Genomic DNA, 16,285 nt, shown 5'->3' with positions numbered 1-16,285 from the left:
CCAATTCTTACGATAGAATCTGACCCATTCCATTTGGAATGGTCGTAAACAGATATGACCTATGGTTGTTAATCATGTGGATGAGACTGGGGACACTGAAGACTAAGATGGGGGTTCTTATCCCTCTGGAGGCAACGCAACAGTAGGTCACAGGCACTTATTGGGCTTATGTCACTGATTCCTTTACACATACTTTTATTAAGCATCTAGCATACACTTGTAATTAGTAGAATCTGGGTGACTTAGTCTCTTATTTTGTGAAATCAAAAGACATTTTCTAAATCCCACTGGATCATGACTAATTCAATGTTACTTCCATAATGGGCACATTCCTCTCCTAGAGTTACTAGAATCTAACACACACACACATACTATCTATCCTCAGAGGAAGCTAGGAATTTTTAGGACATAAATTAAGTATGGACACTGTAAATTACTGGTCTTCTGAGCCCTTCCTTATAAAGGATGAGCCAGAAGTGTTCCAAGCATCAATACTGTGCTCAAGCACATCTCAGAGGTTTTTCTTGACCAGAAAACACAAACGCATAGGGAAGGGTCATGGCGGCACTGACGACGCAGCAGTGAAAGACAAGGCTAGAAAAACAAGGAAAGGTCACAGTCTCACCTTCAAAATATTACCAGTTATTTCAGTGTATATACGAAATGGTGGCCTCATATGGTTCATTTGTCAAAAAAAAGGCAAGGGGGCTGGTTTTCAAATAAAAGTCACTGAGGACCACGACCCATGACCTGTATAGTCAATGGCTCCACTAACAAATCCCATGTGCCAGGCTCTCTCCTTCGCCTCTAAAACTTGGCACATGCTCGTCTCTCAACTTGGAATATGCTCCCTGCTTGGCCTACCCAGCCCTTCCCCTTGGCTAACTTCTACTCACCCTTTAGGTTTCAACTCAACAGGATTTTTTCCTAGGCCACCTTTCCAGATGTCCTCGGAGGACGAGGGCTTGGTGACGGCACTTCCATGTTGTTCTGTGTTCACCCCCAACGGGAACTTAATTCTCTGCAGCCCCCACATCAAGGATCTAGCAGGACAGGAAGCACGTCTGGTTTATCACTATTGCCAGCTTTGAACACAATGACTGGTACATGGAACGCTCTCCATCGAGGAGTTCCCATTGTGGCTCTGTGGGTTAAGAACCCAACTGGTGTCCAGGAGGAGACGGGTCTGACCCCTGACCTCACTCAGTGGGTTAAGGATCTGGCGCTGCCACAAGCTGCTGCATAGGCCACAGATGCGGCTGGGAACCAGTGTGGCTGTGGCTGTGGCTCTGGTGTGGGCCAGCAGCTGCAGCTCCGATTCAATCCCTGGCCTGGGAACTTCCATACGGCGTGGGTGTGGCCTTAAAAAGAAAAAAAAAAAAAAAAAAAAAAGCTCTCCACCAAGTTCCACAAGTGAATGCATAAATGAATGAATGGCACCTTCTATTCCAAGGACCCTGAGGTCACCAAAGTCACTCCTGCCTTCCTCATTTTCTACCCTTATGCCCCATTACAACAAAATGATGTAAAGTTGGCAATTAAGGATTATTCTTTCTTTGGAAAGACTGCCAACCTCTAGACAGAGGGTTGGGTTTTAAAAGGCATTACCAAATAACTGGTCAAGGAAATAAATAAAATGAGTCATAAGTGGTACAAAGAATTCTCACCAAAGGACTCCTCATCCAAATGTTCCCTGCCCTAAAAGCTACTTAGGGCTATGAAGTAAAAATATCTGGAGTTCCCGTCGTGGCTCAGGGGAAACGAATCTGACTAGCATCCATGAGGACGCAAGTTCCATCCCTGGCCTCACTCAATGGGTTAAGGATCCTCTGGAGTTGCCGTGAGCTGTGCTGTAGGTTGCAGACTTGGCTGGGATCTGCCATTGCTGCGGCTGTGGTGTAGGCCAGCAGCTCTGGCTTTGATTCGACCCCTAGCTTGGGAACCTCCATATGCCACGGGTGTGGCCCTAAAAAGACAAAAGAAAAAAAAAATCACTCTATCCTGAAAAGAACGGCAATTGAAGATAAACTGGCAATGCTTTCTAATTCTCATGTGACACCGATAACGACAATGATGGTTAGCCCGTGGCAGGCGCTGTCCTGAGGGTTTTACATATTCTCTTACTTAATCCTCCAACAGGCCGAGGAGGTAGCTACTGCATAACCTCTGTTCAACACGGAGGAACAGGCTTAGGGGAGTTAAGTAACGTGCCCAGGATACACACCGAGTAATAGGCAGAGCTGGGAGGAAAGACCAAATGCTCCTGGTTTCTGTTGCCCAGGTTGTGTGGATAATGACAACAAGAGCTAACTTGACGGAGCACTGAGCTCAATAAACTCTCCCCGATGCTTCTGACTTGCCCTTCCCCAGAGCGGAGGGGGAGAAGAGTCAGTGCTCTTCGAGCACCACCTTTTTCCCCGGGGACTGGTACGAAGCCAGCTGTCCACGTGGCAGAAGGAGACACGAGCTGTCCCCGTGCACCGGGCTGGGCACTGAAGGGGCCCAAGCAAGTGCCGGAGGAGAATCCTGAGAGGCGACTTCCAATCCCGTGAGGAGGGCCGAGCCCGGGATGACCCTCCGGCCCACCCAAGGGAGCGCTCGAAAGGGAGGCGGGCCGAGCGTGCCCTCAAGGCAAAACGTGGGAAAACACCTTGGCTGTGAACAGGTCCGCATCAGATTCCCGGCATCCCTCTCCGACGACGTTATCAGAAGCATCGTTCCATCCAGCCCATTGGAGAGGGACTACGAAAAAGGCTGAAAAATGTGACTCATCTAGGAAAGCTATTTTTGTGAGAAAGAAGAAAAATGTCACCAAAAAGGGTCAGCAGATAACCCTAGCTGGGCTGAAAATAACTGCCCGCTGGCAGACCAGGCAGGAACAGGCGGAGGGCAAGAGACGTAAGGCAGCGTGCCGGGGGCTCCAGCTGAGGGAAGCTGCTGGGGGATGAGGAAACTGGCCTAATTTGGGAACATGAGCCCAGCAGCATTTCTCAGATTCCTGCGAGAGAATCTGGCTGGGTTTCAGTTCTGCGTCCAAAGAGGAACACCGAAGGGACGGGGGCGGCGGAGGAGGAGGAGGAGGAGAACAGCTGGGTCTCCAACACTTTTCCAGACAAGTGGACGAATAAGGATGATCAAGTGAGTTCTCCTTCTCCGAAAGGATTCCAAGAGCAAAACCCCAAAGTCTCTCTTAGCTCCCTCCAAAGGCCTTTCTCTACTGGGAGGTCTGTGCATCCGACCACCTAGCCCACAGGAGAGGTTAGGCAGTGGTTAAGCACCTGGCTGGAGCTGGAGTCAAGTCAGCTCTTGGCTGAACGACTGTGGGGAAGACACACAGGTCTCAGTGTCTTTGTAGCTAAAATGAGATAATCAGTACAGTACCTGCTTCAAGAGTTACCATGAGGCTTAAAGAATGCAGGTAACTGACAAGTAGCAACTGTTCCGATGTCAGCTATAACTATTAGTATTAAAAGGACAATCTGCTACATGTATAACTGAATCCCTTTGTCGCAGAGCAGAAATCATCACAATCTGGGGAATCAACGGGACTTCAATAAAACGTTTTTTAAATAAGGACAATCTGCAAAATGAAAGCGAGGCTACCAGGAGGTCTAGTCCAAGTGAGAAGCGCTCATCCAAAAGATGGGCCAGCGCTGAGAGTTGCTTCCCCCCAGCCTCAGTGGGTAGCAGAGGGTCACATCATGGTAGAAAGTGTCTGGGTGTTTTCTTGAGGTCGTGTGAGAGCAGCAGCATTTGAATCGCGACAGAAGGTGAAAGGTCAGGCACAGAAATCCAGTTGCTCAGAGCTGCTCTGCCCAGAGAAAGTTATTCACTGCAGACGTACAGACACGCATCGTGGCATCAGTTAAATTCTCCAGAATTGCAATGCCAACCTGAACTGCTAACTGAACTATGCATCTAGTGATCCAAGCCTGATTGGTGAGAGGTGGGAAGAAAAAACAAAAACAAAAACACAATCACCAAATTTCTTAGTACTTACCACTTCCTGCGAGGGGCCTGGGTGCTGGATACTGCGCTAAGCCTTTATGTGTGTTACCTAATTGGGCCTTCACAGCAACGTGACAGAAGCAGGCACGACTCTATAATCAACTCCAAGCTAATAAAACTACCTGAAGAGCTCATCATTCTGGTTAATCAGGAGGATTAGGGAGGTAAGTTCTTGGCAATTATTTGAAAACTTACAGATTGACCAAGCCAAAAAAGGAGATCCATGCTCTTCTTTTAGAGAGGGAGGAAGAATCTAATTACCTGGGCTGAGCCACAGGTGTCCTCCAGGCAGGAAGCCCCCGAGCAGAGACAGAGAAACCAGGAAGAAGGAAAAGACTGAAGCTGAATCTGCCACAGGCAACAACTGCATCAGGTGTCCTGCAACTGCAGGGCAGCCCATGTTCCCTGAACACTACACAATCGCAAATCAGAAAACTGGAGAGGAATGGGGATTTTTTTTTATGCTATTAAAAATAATTTTTTCCTTTCATACCCAAGCCTACCAATAAAAACTTGGTATAAATTCAATTTTTTAAAAAAAATGACCTGTGAGGCACAAACTGCATACTCAACAGCCATTCTTCCTCTTCCTAACCCCTAATGGATGTGGCAACATGCCCAGTTGAAAACTTTCTTGAAATTTAAGGTTGTTTTTTCTTTCTCTCTTTTTTTTTAAAGGTCTGTACCAAGGCATATGGAAGTTCCCAAACTAGGGGTCAAATCGGAGTTGCTGCTGCTGGCCTATACCACAGCCATGGCAATGCGGGATCCGAGCTGCATCAGCGACCTATACTGCAGCTTGTGGCAGCACTGGATCCTTAACCCACTGAGCGAGGCCAAGGATCGAACCCACATCCTCACAGGGACAATGTTGGGTCCTTAACCCAATGAGCAACAACGGGAACTCCTAAGGTGGTTTTAAGACCCAGTTCTGGCCAATGAAATGTAACCAGATGTCTCCTTGGTGAGGCTACCATTTTCCCAATGAGCAGGGACATCCTGCCTTGGCCTGAACCATGAACTCTTCTTCAATTCCCTCTCTGACCTAGAACACAGACTGGATCCCCGGGGAACAATCAGCCATCATGTCAGCTACCATGAAAACAAGTCACAAGCTCCAGATGGCAGAGCCGGTGTCCAGAAGGGGTGGGAGCAATATGGGACCTTCTCCAGTGACCACACCTGCCCTGCTCTGCCTGCCACTGGACCTTCCTGCTGTGAGAAAAATCACTCCTGTTTGCTCCAGCCACTGGGGGTGAGTTTTTGATGCCTGCACCCAAATTCAATACCAATAGATACACAAGGAAACCTGAAAATTAGTCCATCCTAGAAGAGCAGGAGTTTCAAACTCTAAAGGAAATAGGAGCCAGGCAGATCAAATGTGAGTAAATCTGCGAGTTCACATTGTGGCACAGCGGAAATGAACTAGGAACCATGAGTTGCAGGTTCGATCCCTGGCCTCGTTCAGCGGGGTTAAGGATCTGGTGTTGCCATGAGCTGTGGTGTAGGTCGCAGACGCGGCTTGGATCCTTTGTTGCTGTGGCTGTGGCCTGGGCTGGCAGCTGTAGCTGCGATTCAACCCCCTAGCCTGGGAACCCCCATATGCTGCAGGTGCGGCCCCAAAAAGCAAAAAAAAAAAAAAATGTGAGTAAATCTGACCAGGTATACTCAAGTCAGAAGTGGTGAGGAAAGGGGGAGAAAGTGGGAAGGAAGGGGAGTTTGGGGCTGGTAGATGCCAACTATTCCATTTAGAATGAAGAAGCAATGAGCTCCTACTGTGCAGCACAGGGAACTAGGTCCAGTCTCCTGAGATAGACCACAATGGAAGATAATACAAGGAAAAAAAGTGTATATGACTGGATCATTTTGCTATACAGCAGAAATTGGCACAGCCTTGTAAATCAACTAGTTTTCATTTTAACAAATTGAAAAGAAAGGAAAAGAAAAGAAAAGGTGAGCTAGAGAGGACGGGCCGCACGTAAGCAAGCACGGCTGTCAGCTCCAGCTGTCTGCTGCCACGGAGGTGCCAGCCCAGCGTCCCCACTGTGTCCAGAACCTCAGGTTTCAAAGAGGAGCCCCAAACCTGGGTTTTCACAGCATGTGTATCAATGGTAACATCCAAGTTTTAAAAATGTTTAATTCTGTACAGATCGAAGAAGACATGACCGCAGGCTAAATTCAGCCTAAAGGCCACCAGCGTTCAACCTTAGCTCAGAGGGTTAAGGCGCAATATCGAAACCCCCAAGTTCTGGAGAATTAGTAATGGAGAGCAGTAATATATTGGGCACTTATGTGTCAGACTGTGTTAAAGGCTTTTTTTTTTTTTTTTTTTTTTTTGACATCTGTTATCTTGGTTTTTTCCTTTCTGGCCACCCCATCAAGTATGTAATACTATTAACCCAGCTTTACCAATAAGGAAACTGAGGCTTAACGAGGATAGCAGCTTGCTGAGTCAGAGCCCGGATTTCAGCCCAGGGCTGCCCGCTCCCAAGGCCTGTGCTCTAATCCACTCCTCCAGAGGAAAGCCGCTGCGCCCGGAAAGCACAGACCTGCTTGGGACCACTGCTTGTCAACCTGGGGATAAATGAGTAGTACCCCTGGAGAGACTTCCAAAGCAGTTTGTTTGTGTTTTTTTTTTTTTTTTTTTTTTTTTGCTTTTTAGGGCTGCACCCACGGCATATGGGGGTTTCCAGGCTAGGGGTCCAATCAGAGCTGCAGCTGCCGGCCTGGGCCACAGCCACAGCACCAAGGGGTCGAAGCCACGTCTGCAACCTACACCGGATCCTTAACCTCCTGAGCGAGGCCAGGAATGGAACCTGCGTCCTCTTGAATGCTAGTCAGATTTGTTTCCGCAGAGCCACGACAGGAACTGCCCAAATCAGTTCTAAAAGAAACCCAGGCCTACACCTTCCTTTTCTGCAGCCCTTGAATCAAAACAGCAGGGTTCAGTCCAACCAGTCTCTTACTCACTACTTACTGGATGAATGAACATCTGTACAGTGCCCTGCAGCTTCCCAAGGTGCTTTTAAATGCACATCTCACTTAACCTTCACATCAACCTGCTGGTACTGTTACTGCTGTTTGACAGATAATGACCTGGTGGATTAGAGAGATGAGTGGGTTTGTTCACCATCCAGGCAATTAGCAGAGCCGAGGTTCAACCCTGGTTTTCTGAGGCCAGGCCTGTGTTCCCTCTAGTCCAGCAGACCGCTGCTCTGCTTCCTCCACAGAGCTCCCCACCTGCCACCCCCACCCCCTGGCTGTGAAATCCGCAGTTTGAACTAACTGCTACATAACTTGAAAGTAACGCTAGTGTGTCTGACAGCCACCAGGTACCATGTTGATGTTTTACGAATAGCTTCATCCTCGAATATAGTCAGTGAGAGGACAAAAATAAATCTATCAAGTAATACATTCAGAATTGGAATGCAAATGGGCACACACACAAGTCTTGGGATCTAATTTTAGAAAGAAATAGCCAAAAAGTCCCACACAGTGCAGTGAGCATCTGGCCCCGGGGGAGGCTGCCCACACTGCTTTAAGCTTCAATTAACTCAGGGAGAGCAGGGATCCTGGAATTCTGACTGGTATTTTGCTGTCAGAGGCACCAGCTGGGTGAAGAACAGAATGATTTTTCATCTTGTTCTCCCAGAAAAACACTAAGGCCCAGAGTGAGGGGAGGAAAAGGAAAAAAAAAAAAAAAAAAAAAAAGAGAGACGAGAAAGGAAATGCCTCTGCAGAAACAGGCAGGTATTCCAGAAAGGCCGAAACCCTGACAGGTTCATCACAGCCTGGGACTTTGGAGTTGGGGGCTCACAGTGGACTCTCGCCTAGGAACCAAGGGAGGGCTGATGGGCAGGTGAGCCAGGCCTACCGACCCCAGCCCGGCTGGAGGCTACACAGGGCTTCAAGGCCAGCAGGGCATTCCGGCCCATCTCGGGTCACTCACGTTACCACTAGAGGTGGCTAGAACCTCTTTCACCGCCGAGCAGGCTTGTAAGTAGCCTTTGTGGCTGCCCCTGACCATGAAAATATAAGTTCCATTACCAGAGGGGATTTGTCCCTTGTTTACTGAAATATGCCAACCCCCTAAAATGGTGCCTGGCGCACAGTCAGTGTGAATAAACACTTGTTAAATAAATAAATAAATGACCTGACGTTGGGATGGATCCTCCTAGACCCACAGTCTGAAGCGGCCAAAGGCCAAGAGCGGGCTTCCCTTAACCCAATCACCAGCTGGCCCAACTTGCCTTTAGAGATCTCCACCCCTGCAAGTCAAGTTCCTTGAAATCCAAGGTCGGGCCTGGTACGTCTTCCTTCACTATCTCCGTACGCTCTATCACCAACCCCTTAACGGTGCCTCCCAAGGGCCACTATCTGCCACCCCGACCTGTGACGCCCTTATTCAGCTTCTAAGAGTCCTCATCACACACCACATACCTCACCGCTCACCCTGTGCAGAGTCAAGGGCATGCCTGCTCGATGCCAGGCGCTGCCATAAACGAGGGAATACAGGTGAGACACAACCCCCGCCTTCCAGAAATCCCCATCTTCTACGGAGCCAGGCACATGAACAATTAGAATACAATGTAATAAGCACTGTAATGGGGGTGCAGCAGTCAAAGTCACACACTGACGACCCTCGGGCCTAATCTAGCCCACATGGTGATGTACTATTTATACTCCGTCGCTCGCCTCTAAAAATCTGTTGCTTTCCCATCAAATTCTAGACTGCCAGAGTCTCTTGGAAAATCAGAAGAGCTGGCGATGCTGGGCCTGAATTCCCCAGGCCGGCGGTGGCTAGGTAGCGGTTGCCCCTTTAGAGGGTACACGTGGCCTCTGCTGCCACCATTCCGCCGCCCATCCTCTGCCTGCAGGTGTCAGGACAGGAGGCCAAGGGTCGGCCGCCAGCTTTGCTGTGTCGCGGGGCTGTCATCTGAGAGGAGAGATGGTTCTCTGCACCCGCATCTGCGCAGGACGTGAGAAAATCAAAGAGCACAGCAATGGGCACGTGAGGCACTTAAGAGCCCTGGCGGGGAACGTCCTTCCTACAAGAGCCGAGGCTCTTCCTCCCTACCTGGTATGTATGTCAAGCGTGTCTGTGCTGTGTCCCCAGCACGCTGAGCTGAGACACCTGCCTGGCCCATTCGGACTCCCAGCACAGATGCCCTCATCTGTTATAGACCTACCACGGGCCAAAGAGCTGGGTCACCTGTGGGCCAGCAACTCACGGTTTTGTGGGCCAGACACATAAAATGAGTGCATAATGTGAGCTAGTCTAACAGGGACTTGGGGAACTGAGCAAGGGGAGCCCGAAGTCGGCCTGGAGAAGCCAGGAAGAGCCGACAGAGGACCGCCTTGAAGCCAGTGCTTGAAAAGGGCAGAGTGTTTTCAACGGGCAGCAGAGGGTGAGAAGATGTTCTGAGTCAACGGCCGAAAACAGTGCCCTGGCATTAAACGCACGGCTCACCCAGATCACCCACCCTCTGGAAAGGAGCTGGATAAATTCCCACGATTCCAGGCCACTTGGAAAAGTTTCCAGGAAAGCAAGGCCAGGGCAGCTCCCCTTCCTGCCTAAAAACTGTAGAAAGCGCGGGTCACCACAAACGTCCAGTTGTGTAATCCAGCTTTTACGTCAGCGGCATGCCTCCCTGGCATTTGGCTGGCAGGAATAAAAACCCGGATTTTGAATCTTCCCAGTCCCTCGCTTCAGCTAACGTACAAAACGTCTTCCCTGAGACTATAAAGCGATACACAGCCACGACTCTGGCATCAAAAGAAAAAAGTTCCTCTTCCGTTTCTTGCTAACAGGCCCAATGCCGGGCAAGTGAATTCCCCAATCAAGACAGGAGGGAGGCTGACAGTAAAGAGAAGAAAGAGAAAAAAAAACACATGAGAGACCAAATCCTTGCTCATTGAGTAACCGCTAACAATTAGAGTGCATTTCTTCAGAGCTTTTTAACACTCACCTCTGCAGTCAGAGGGGAAGAGGCCGTCTTGCCACTGAGATGGTTCTCGGCTTGAGCGGACTCCTGTTGAGCTCGGCGCCCCATCCTGGGCCCCTGTAAGGAGAGATGAGGGGCACTGCTGACCCAGATGTCTCTGAGCCACTATGAGGAGGACAATTCTGCAAAGGTAAGCAAGCATGGGCTTCACGGTGACATGGGGAGGAAGGGATTTGAGCAACTTGACTGAAAACTCAGAAAATGCCCCAATCCTTACAGCAAAGCACCCGAGGTCCGTTCTAGATGGTAAAACAGGAAATCCATGGGGGACCACCGTGTTTTCTGTTGACAGCCACAGACCTTTCCTGCCCATGAAAAGCAGCTAGAAACTCCCCTAGAAGGGGCACCGACCTCATGCCACAGCTCGGGAAGAGTACGGTCAAGGCCCCCATCTTCCTATGCGGGAGTTGAGGAAGGCTTACCCTCAAAGCTGCAGCTCGGCATGAAAATTGTTATCAAAAAGGCTTTGGGGAGGGGGCAGCAATTCTCTGGGAACTGAAACCGGAGAAATACAGATAGCAGTTGCTTTGACGTGTGCACTAATTGGATTTGCACTTACAGACATTAAAGAAAAAGTACTGACAAGAATTTTGAGACATCAGCTTTGGAAATCAGAACATGCCAAATTCTGAGTCATGAAATGAACCCTTTGCAGGTGTTTCCCAAAGCTCTCCTGGGGTGCAGGCTTTGTCTCAAAGGCCTCCAAGCGTATACACAAAACTGTATTGAGGCAGACTAGTGGGTGTTGAAATGTTTATATTTCTCATTTTTTGCTTTAAAAAAAAAACAGCATTAATGTAAGCACTTTTGGATCTCATTGGACTTCACAATAAGAGAGACTGAGACTGAGGCCTTTTACAAATGAGGAAACTGAGATCCAGGAAAGCAACTAAGTAACAGATAAATCCAAGAGCAGAATCATCTGCCTTCTAACCCTGAGTTCTTTCCTCTACACCCTGCTGGAATTTCAGTTTTAAGATGTTCTAAGAACTGACTGCACCAATACATTGAGAGCTGCATAAACACCCTTATGTAATGTTTACATGTCAAATTCTAAGTAATCATTTTGGTTTCAGGGATGATAGAAACAGCCTTTCTGACAATAAGCAGCTCATTTTCTTCCCAAGGTAGACAATCCCACTTTGTCTGTGGGGTTGTCTATGGCTGCCCTTTTCCATTTACCATAACATTGGGTATGTGATCCTGGCATACAACATGCAGTGACTGTGCTCCAACAAAAAGTCAAGGATCTTGCCTCTCAATGCTGTTTATAGATGGTTTCTCCAATAACTGTCACACAGTCTAAGGTTTTTAAAAATTCCAAAGACCCTGTATAAATCCACTGGAATGACTGAGAAAAACTACTCTCTGGTTTTATATATTTCAAAGTAGAGTCTGTTTACTGCCTGTCCTCTCACTGGAACATGAGCCCCATAAGGGCAGGGACTTAAGTTTTGTCACTCTTGTATCTTCAGCACCTAAAGACAATCAATGCTGGATACACAGATGGGGCTCAATAACTATCTGTTGAAAGAATGAATGAATGAGAACATTTATAACCCCCAGGTACTAAAAAAGTGCACGGATCCGAAAGGTCTGATGACCTAATATTCTCCTTGATCAGTCAAGCAATCCGCTTCGCCCTAGAGCAATTTGCTCCTGTTCCTCATCTCTCTCCTCTAGTAACTTAGAGGACATCAGATGGGGCCCTTCAGAACTCATAGAGACTCCACAGCAAAACTAAAGACCTGCCCGTGAGCCAATCTTTTTTTTTTTTTTTTTTTTCCCGTTACTTGGGCCACTCCCGCGGCATATGGAGGTTCCCAGGCTTGGGGTCGAATCGGAGCTGTAGCTGCCGGCCTACGCCAGAGCCACTGCAACCCCGGATCCCCAACCCGAAACTTCATGGTTCCTAGTCGGATTCATTAACCACTGAGCCACGACGGGAACTCCCCGTGGGCCAATCTGTTAGTGACTGCGATCTTCAATAATTTTAAAGGTAAAAAGGCTTGATGGGGCTGTGACGAGTTAAAACACACATACACATACACACACACTGAACTTGGGTCTTGAATATAGCTGTTATGTACATATAACCTTGAGTAAATCAATAGCAGCTAACCTCTTCTAATATCTCAGCACATGCCAGCCACTGTATTAAATGCTTTCCACACACATCTCATTTCATCTTTCCCGCAACTCCTTAAAGTCGGTATCAGCATCTCCATTCTAGAGATAAGGAAATTGAGGTTCCAGGAGGTTAACTTCTTTTAACCCAAGCAACAGCTTTATACTCCCTCTGACCTCTGGGCTCCACCCCCACCCCCAGCACCTAGACTTTCCCCCACGTTATAAATCTGCTTCTTGATTTCCTTAACTATAAAAACTGAGGTAATGCCCCCCTACCGCCCCAAGGGAATTAGTGGCAAGAAAGGCCCTCCCTGTCTACCTGCCTTCTGTCTACCTGCCTTCTTTCCTTCCCTGAATAAAATCGTACGGTTTTCACAAAAACCTCTGGCATGACAAGTCTAAAGGGTAAAGCTCGAGGAGGAATGCAAGTGCGACCCTGACCAGGGCCCCTCCAGTCCGTCACCCTCAGATCTCCCCATTCTATGGGAGTTGGCGTCTGGACCTCCAGGGAGCGGAGAGAACCTGGGAAATGTCCCACCGGTCCCAGAGGCCGGCAGAGGCGGAATCTGTTTTCCACTTTTTGAAGATTTTAAAGAAAGCAAATCCTAGCCCAGCAGCGGAGGAGCTGCTGCCCCAGGGGCGGGACGAGGGAGGCCACCTCCTCCCCGGCCTCACCCACCCCACCGCCGCAAGACTCAGGGCCCGCCAGCTCCCGCCTCCCGGGACAGGCTGGGCCGAGGCACCTCAGGGAAGCCGGGGCCGGCGGGGTCATTCCTGCCCACCCGCCAATTGCTGGCCCCAAGCCCCCGAGTCGGTCCTCACGGAGAAGGCCGAGCCGCGACGCCGCTCCTCGCCAAGGTCCAGCACGTCCTCCATCTCCACGGCCGCTTGGCGTCACTTCCTGGAAACCCAGCGGCCTACTCGCGTCCCTGACGACGGCTCCGCCCTTCCATCCCCCTACTTAAAGGGCCCGCCGCATTGTTCTTGGATATGCTAACCTCCAGTTTAAACCAAATCTTTCTAAACCTTTTTTGTTTGACTTCTGGAAGAAATCTCCAGATCTTAAATTCTGCTAAGGGTGCTCCTGTGGTACAGTGAAAACTTTTAGTCCTTAGAAACTGCCTACATCTGTTCCAAATACATAAGTTAAGGGCCAAGCACTACTACTAGCAGTAGAGATTACCCCAATTCCTTCCATTTGTGCAGCTCTTTGCAATGTACAGAGGATCGTCACAGTTGCTAACTCATGTGAAGGGCATAACACCTTTGTGTGGGAAGCAAGATAAGGTGTATTGTCTCCACTGGGTAGATGAGAAAACAGGCACACAGAGGGTCAGGTGCTAATAAATGGTTTATAATGAAAAGTGCGATATATGTAATCTCTGCCTGAAGTTTACAGAGAGGCTGAACCAACACACCCAATACCTGAGTATTCATAATTTTCAAAACTACAAATAATCCCTCCAGCACCCTTTGAGGTGATCAAGGGCAGTATCTCTATTCAACAAGTAAAAATATTCAGGTGCAGGGCGGCGCCTTGAGGAAAATCACCTGAGTGTTAAACAGTAGAGCCAAGTGCCTTTCTTCCACCAGATTTTACTAAAGAACTTTCCTCTAGCACGTGTTCCTGGGTGCCACCCATTCTCCCAGGCCAGCAGAGGAAGATGGCCCTCAAACTCCCAGCCTAATGAGAAAAGTCAGTTGAGCCTTCATTAGCTCACCCTGTAAGACCCCCAGGTCAATATTACTGACCAGGCCTTGGTATTGGGGAACCCCAGCTTGGACCCCCAGATGGGCTTATCGCCCTGAAATTTGCAACCTACCCCACAGCTTCAGCAATGCTGGATCCTTAACCCACCATGCCGGCCAGGGATGGAACCGAGCCTCAGGAGTGACCTGGGCCGTGCGGAGACAGCAATGGATCCTTAACCTGCTGTGCCACCATGGGAACTCCTGAATTTTTCCATTTCTTGTGAGCTCTATTAAACAATAATCAGTATCAGGGCTGCAAAGAACAAAGAGCTTTATTGGAGGGCTATCTTAAGAATTGTTGGGAGACAGATTCTGGTAAAATCAAGAGTGTTCCAGGGAAAAGAAAGAGTCAGGGGCTTACAAAAGGCAAAAGTCATGAGGCTGTTCTCTGCTACTACGAGAAAGGAAATGTTTGTCCTTAAGGAATCACGAGTTACTTCCGAGTAAGGGTCTGATAAGTAGATAGGCTGTCACGAGTTATTGTAAGGTAGGGGTCTGATAAGTATCTTGAGTTTCTGGCAGATCTTCTGGATGCCTTCATTAGGACAATAAGTGGTCAAAAGGTCAGATTTTATCCAGGCTGAGACTTACATAATTCACACTCCCCCAGTGACCTTTTAGTTCCATTGTAGAGAGCTTTCTTAGCAAGAGCGACTCTATTTCTTTCTTTCTTTCTTTTCTTTACTTTTTTTTTTTCTTTTTATTTGCATTTTAGGACTGCACCTGAAGCATATGGAATTTCCCAGGCTAGGGGTTGAATTTGAGCTGTAGCTGCCAGCCTACACCACAGCCACAGCAACACGGGACCCAGGCTGCATCTGCAACCTACACCACAGCTCAGGGCAATGCCAGATCCCCGACCCACAGAACCAGGCCAGGATCGAACCTGCATCCTCATGGATACTAGTTGGATTCATTTTTACTGCACCCCAACGGGAACGCCTGAGACTCCATTTCTATCTTCTTCCACAGCTGCACCATCACCACCTTGGGGCCACTTTCCAAGCCTTCACTCCTACTTCTTCCCTGACTTCCTGAAAGCAAGAGGTGCTCACTGTGTGCAGAAAGAGGCCCTGGAGTAGTGTCTTCCAAACCTTGCACTGACTCACCTGCAAAGTTTGCTAAAAACAGATGTGAACTCTGATTTGCTAGAAGTGGAGCCCAGGCGGGTATAACTTCAACAATTTTCCCTCCTGTTTTGCAAGTATTTATTTAAAGGCCTCCACAAGGCCTTCTCAGATTTTAAACTGCAACATTTCCCCAACCTAGGCACTTCCTCTCCTCCTTCCCTGCTTTATTCTCCACCATGGCATGGACCTTTTACCATTATTACACTGCTTACACATTTATTTCATTTATTGCCTTCCCATTGCCCCACCTCCACCTCGAGAATATAAAGTCCATAAGGGAATGGCTTTGTTTCATTCACTGCTGCATCCACCGAGCCAGGAACAGGGCCTGGCATATAGTAGATATCAAAATATTTCTCAAATGAGAGCTGAATTCCAGAGGCAGTATAGCATAGAGTAGTTAAGTGCATAGATTAACTGGCCACAGATTTCCTGGGTCCACATCTCAGTGTTGACGCTCACTAACTATATGACCTAAAGTCATTCAAAATAATTTACTCTAGAAAAAAAAGTTGTTTTAATTTTTTAAAGTTTTATTGAAGTACAGTTGATTTACAATGCGATCATTTCTGCTGTAAAAAGCAAGTTACTTTAAGCTTTCTGCATCTAGGAATATTTCCCAAACCTGAAAGCCCTTGTTAAATATTACCACCACCACTCACCAGCGGTGTACGCTCGAAAATCGGTCCGTGCCTCCGTTTCCTCAGCTTAAATTGATCAGCCACTGCCCTGGGGAGGCTGAGAGCATCCCTTCAGTTAGCGGCCTAGGAACCAGGAGCAGAACAGGCCCTCGCAGGAAGGGTCAGGAAGGCTGGGGCGAGGCGGGATGGGGTGGCGGCGGGCAGCAGCACTGATTCCCAGGAAAGTGATCAATTCAGAGACATTCCTGAGTTGGCGGGGCGGGGGCAGGCGTTGTGGCTTGCCCTCCCTACGTTTTTGATGGGAAAAGACCTAGAAGCTTAGGCTGAGAAAAGGAACGAAAGTGGAGAGAAAACCTCCCCTCACCCATCTGGGAAATGGGCTCGGGCCAACTGCTGACTTTGCGCTCGCTGGCGCAGCTCCCCGCGGAACCCTCGGCGGGGAGGGAGGCCAGCAACATCTGGAGGACATTTCTGCGAGAGCCGCTGCAGAAGGGGCTCCGGGAAGGGAGAGGTGCACTTGTACGCACCTCGGGCCGGGAGGGAGCCTGTTCCCCAGGGCACCTGATCTTGTTTTCTGCACCCTCCTTCGCGGCCCCATCTCCCCAGGCCCCCAGCCTTA

At 48.8% G+C, this 16,285-nt stretch overlaps 2 protein-coding genes across 8 annotated transcripts in view; one reads left to right on the top strand and one right to left on the bottom strand.

Annotated features, from left to right (window-relative positions):
* IFT43 (intraflagellar transport 43) overlaps positions 1 to 16,047 on the bottom strand; it is a 98,548-nt gene extending 82,501 nt beyond the window's left edge. The window contains exons 1-3 of one of the 7 annotated variants that reach the window (XM_005666356.2): positions 12,966 to 13,037; positions 12,136 to 12,242; positions 9,978 to 10,070 (exon numbers count right to left, since the gene is read on the bottom strand). In XM_005666356.2, coding sequence (XP_005666413.1) covers positions 9,978 to 10,061 — 84 coding nt within the window. In that variant the 5' untranslated portion in view covers positions 10,062 to 10,070; positions 12,136 to 12,242; positions 12,966 to 13,037. Of the gene's footprint in view, positions 1 to 9,977; positions 10,071 to 12,135; positions 12,243 to 12,886; positions 13,095 to 15,687 lie in introns of those variants that run through there. The other 6 variants (XM_003128672.4, XM_005666357.3, XM_013978326.2 and 3 more) reach the window with 6 other exon arrangements.
* The window catches only part of TGFB3 (transforming growth factor beta 3), a 28,367-nt gene continuing 21,778 nt past the window's right edge, over positions 9,697 to 16,285 (top strand). The window contains exon 1 of the mRNA XM_005666355.3: positions 9,697 to 10,143. The gene's annotated coding sequence lies outside the window, so the exon portion shown is untranslated. The remainder of the gene's footprint in view (positions 10,144 to 16,285) is intronic.

This window comes from Sus scrofa, chromosome 7 (genome assembly GCF_000003025.6).
Source record: "Sus scrofa isolate TJ Tabasco breed Duroc chromosome 7, Sscrofa11.1, whole genome shotgun sequence".
Classification (NCBI taxonomy): Eukaryota; Metazoa; Chordata; class Mammalia; order Artiodactyla; family Suidae; genus Sus; species Sus scrofa.
Note: the sequence above shows the minus strand (reverse complement) of the source record. Positions and strands in the feature narration are given on the sequence as shown.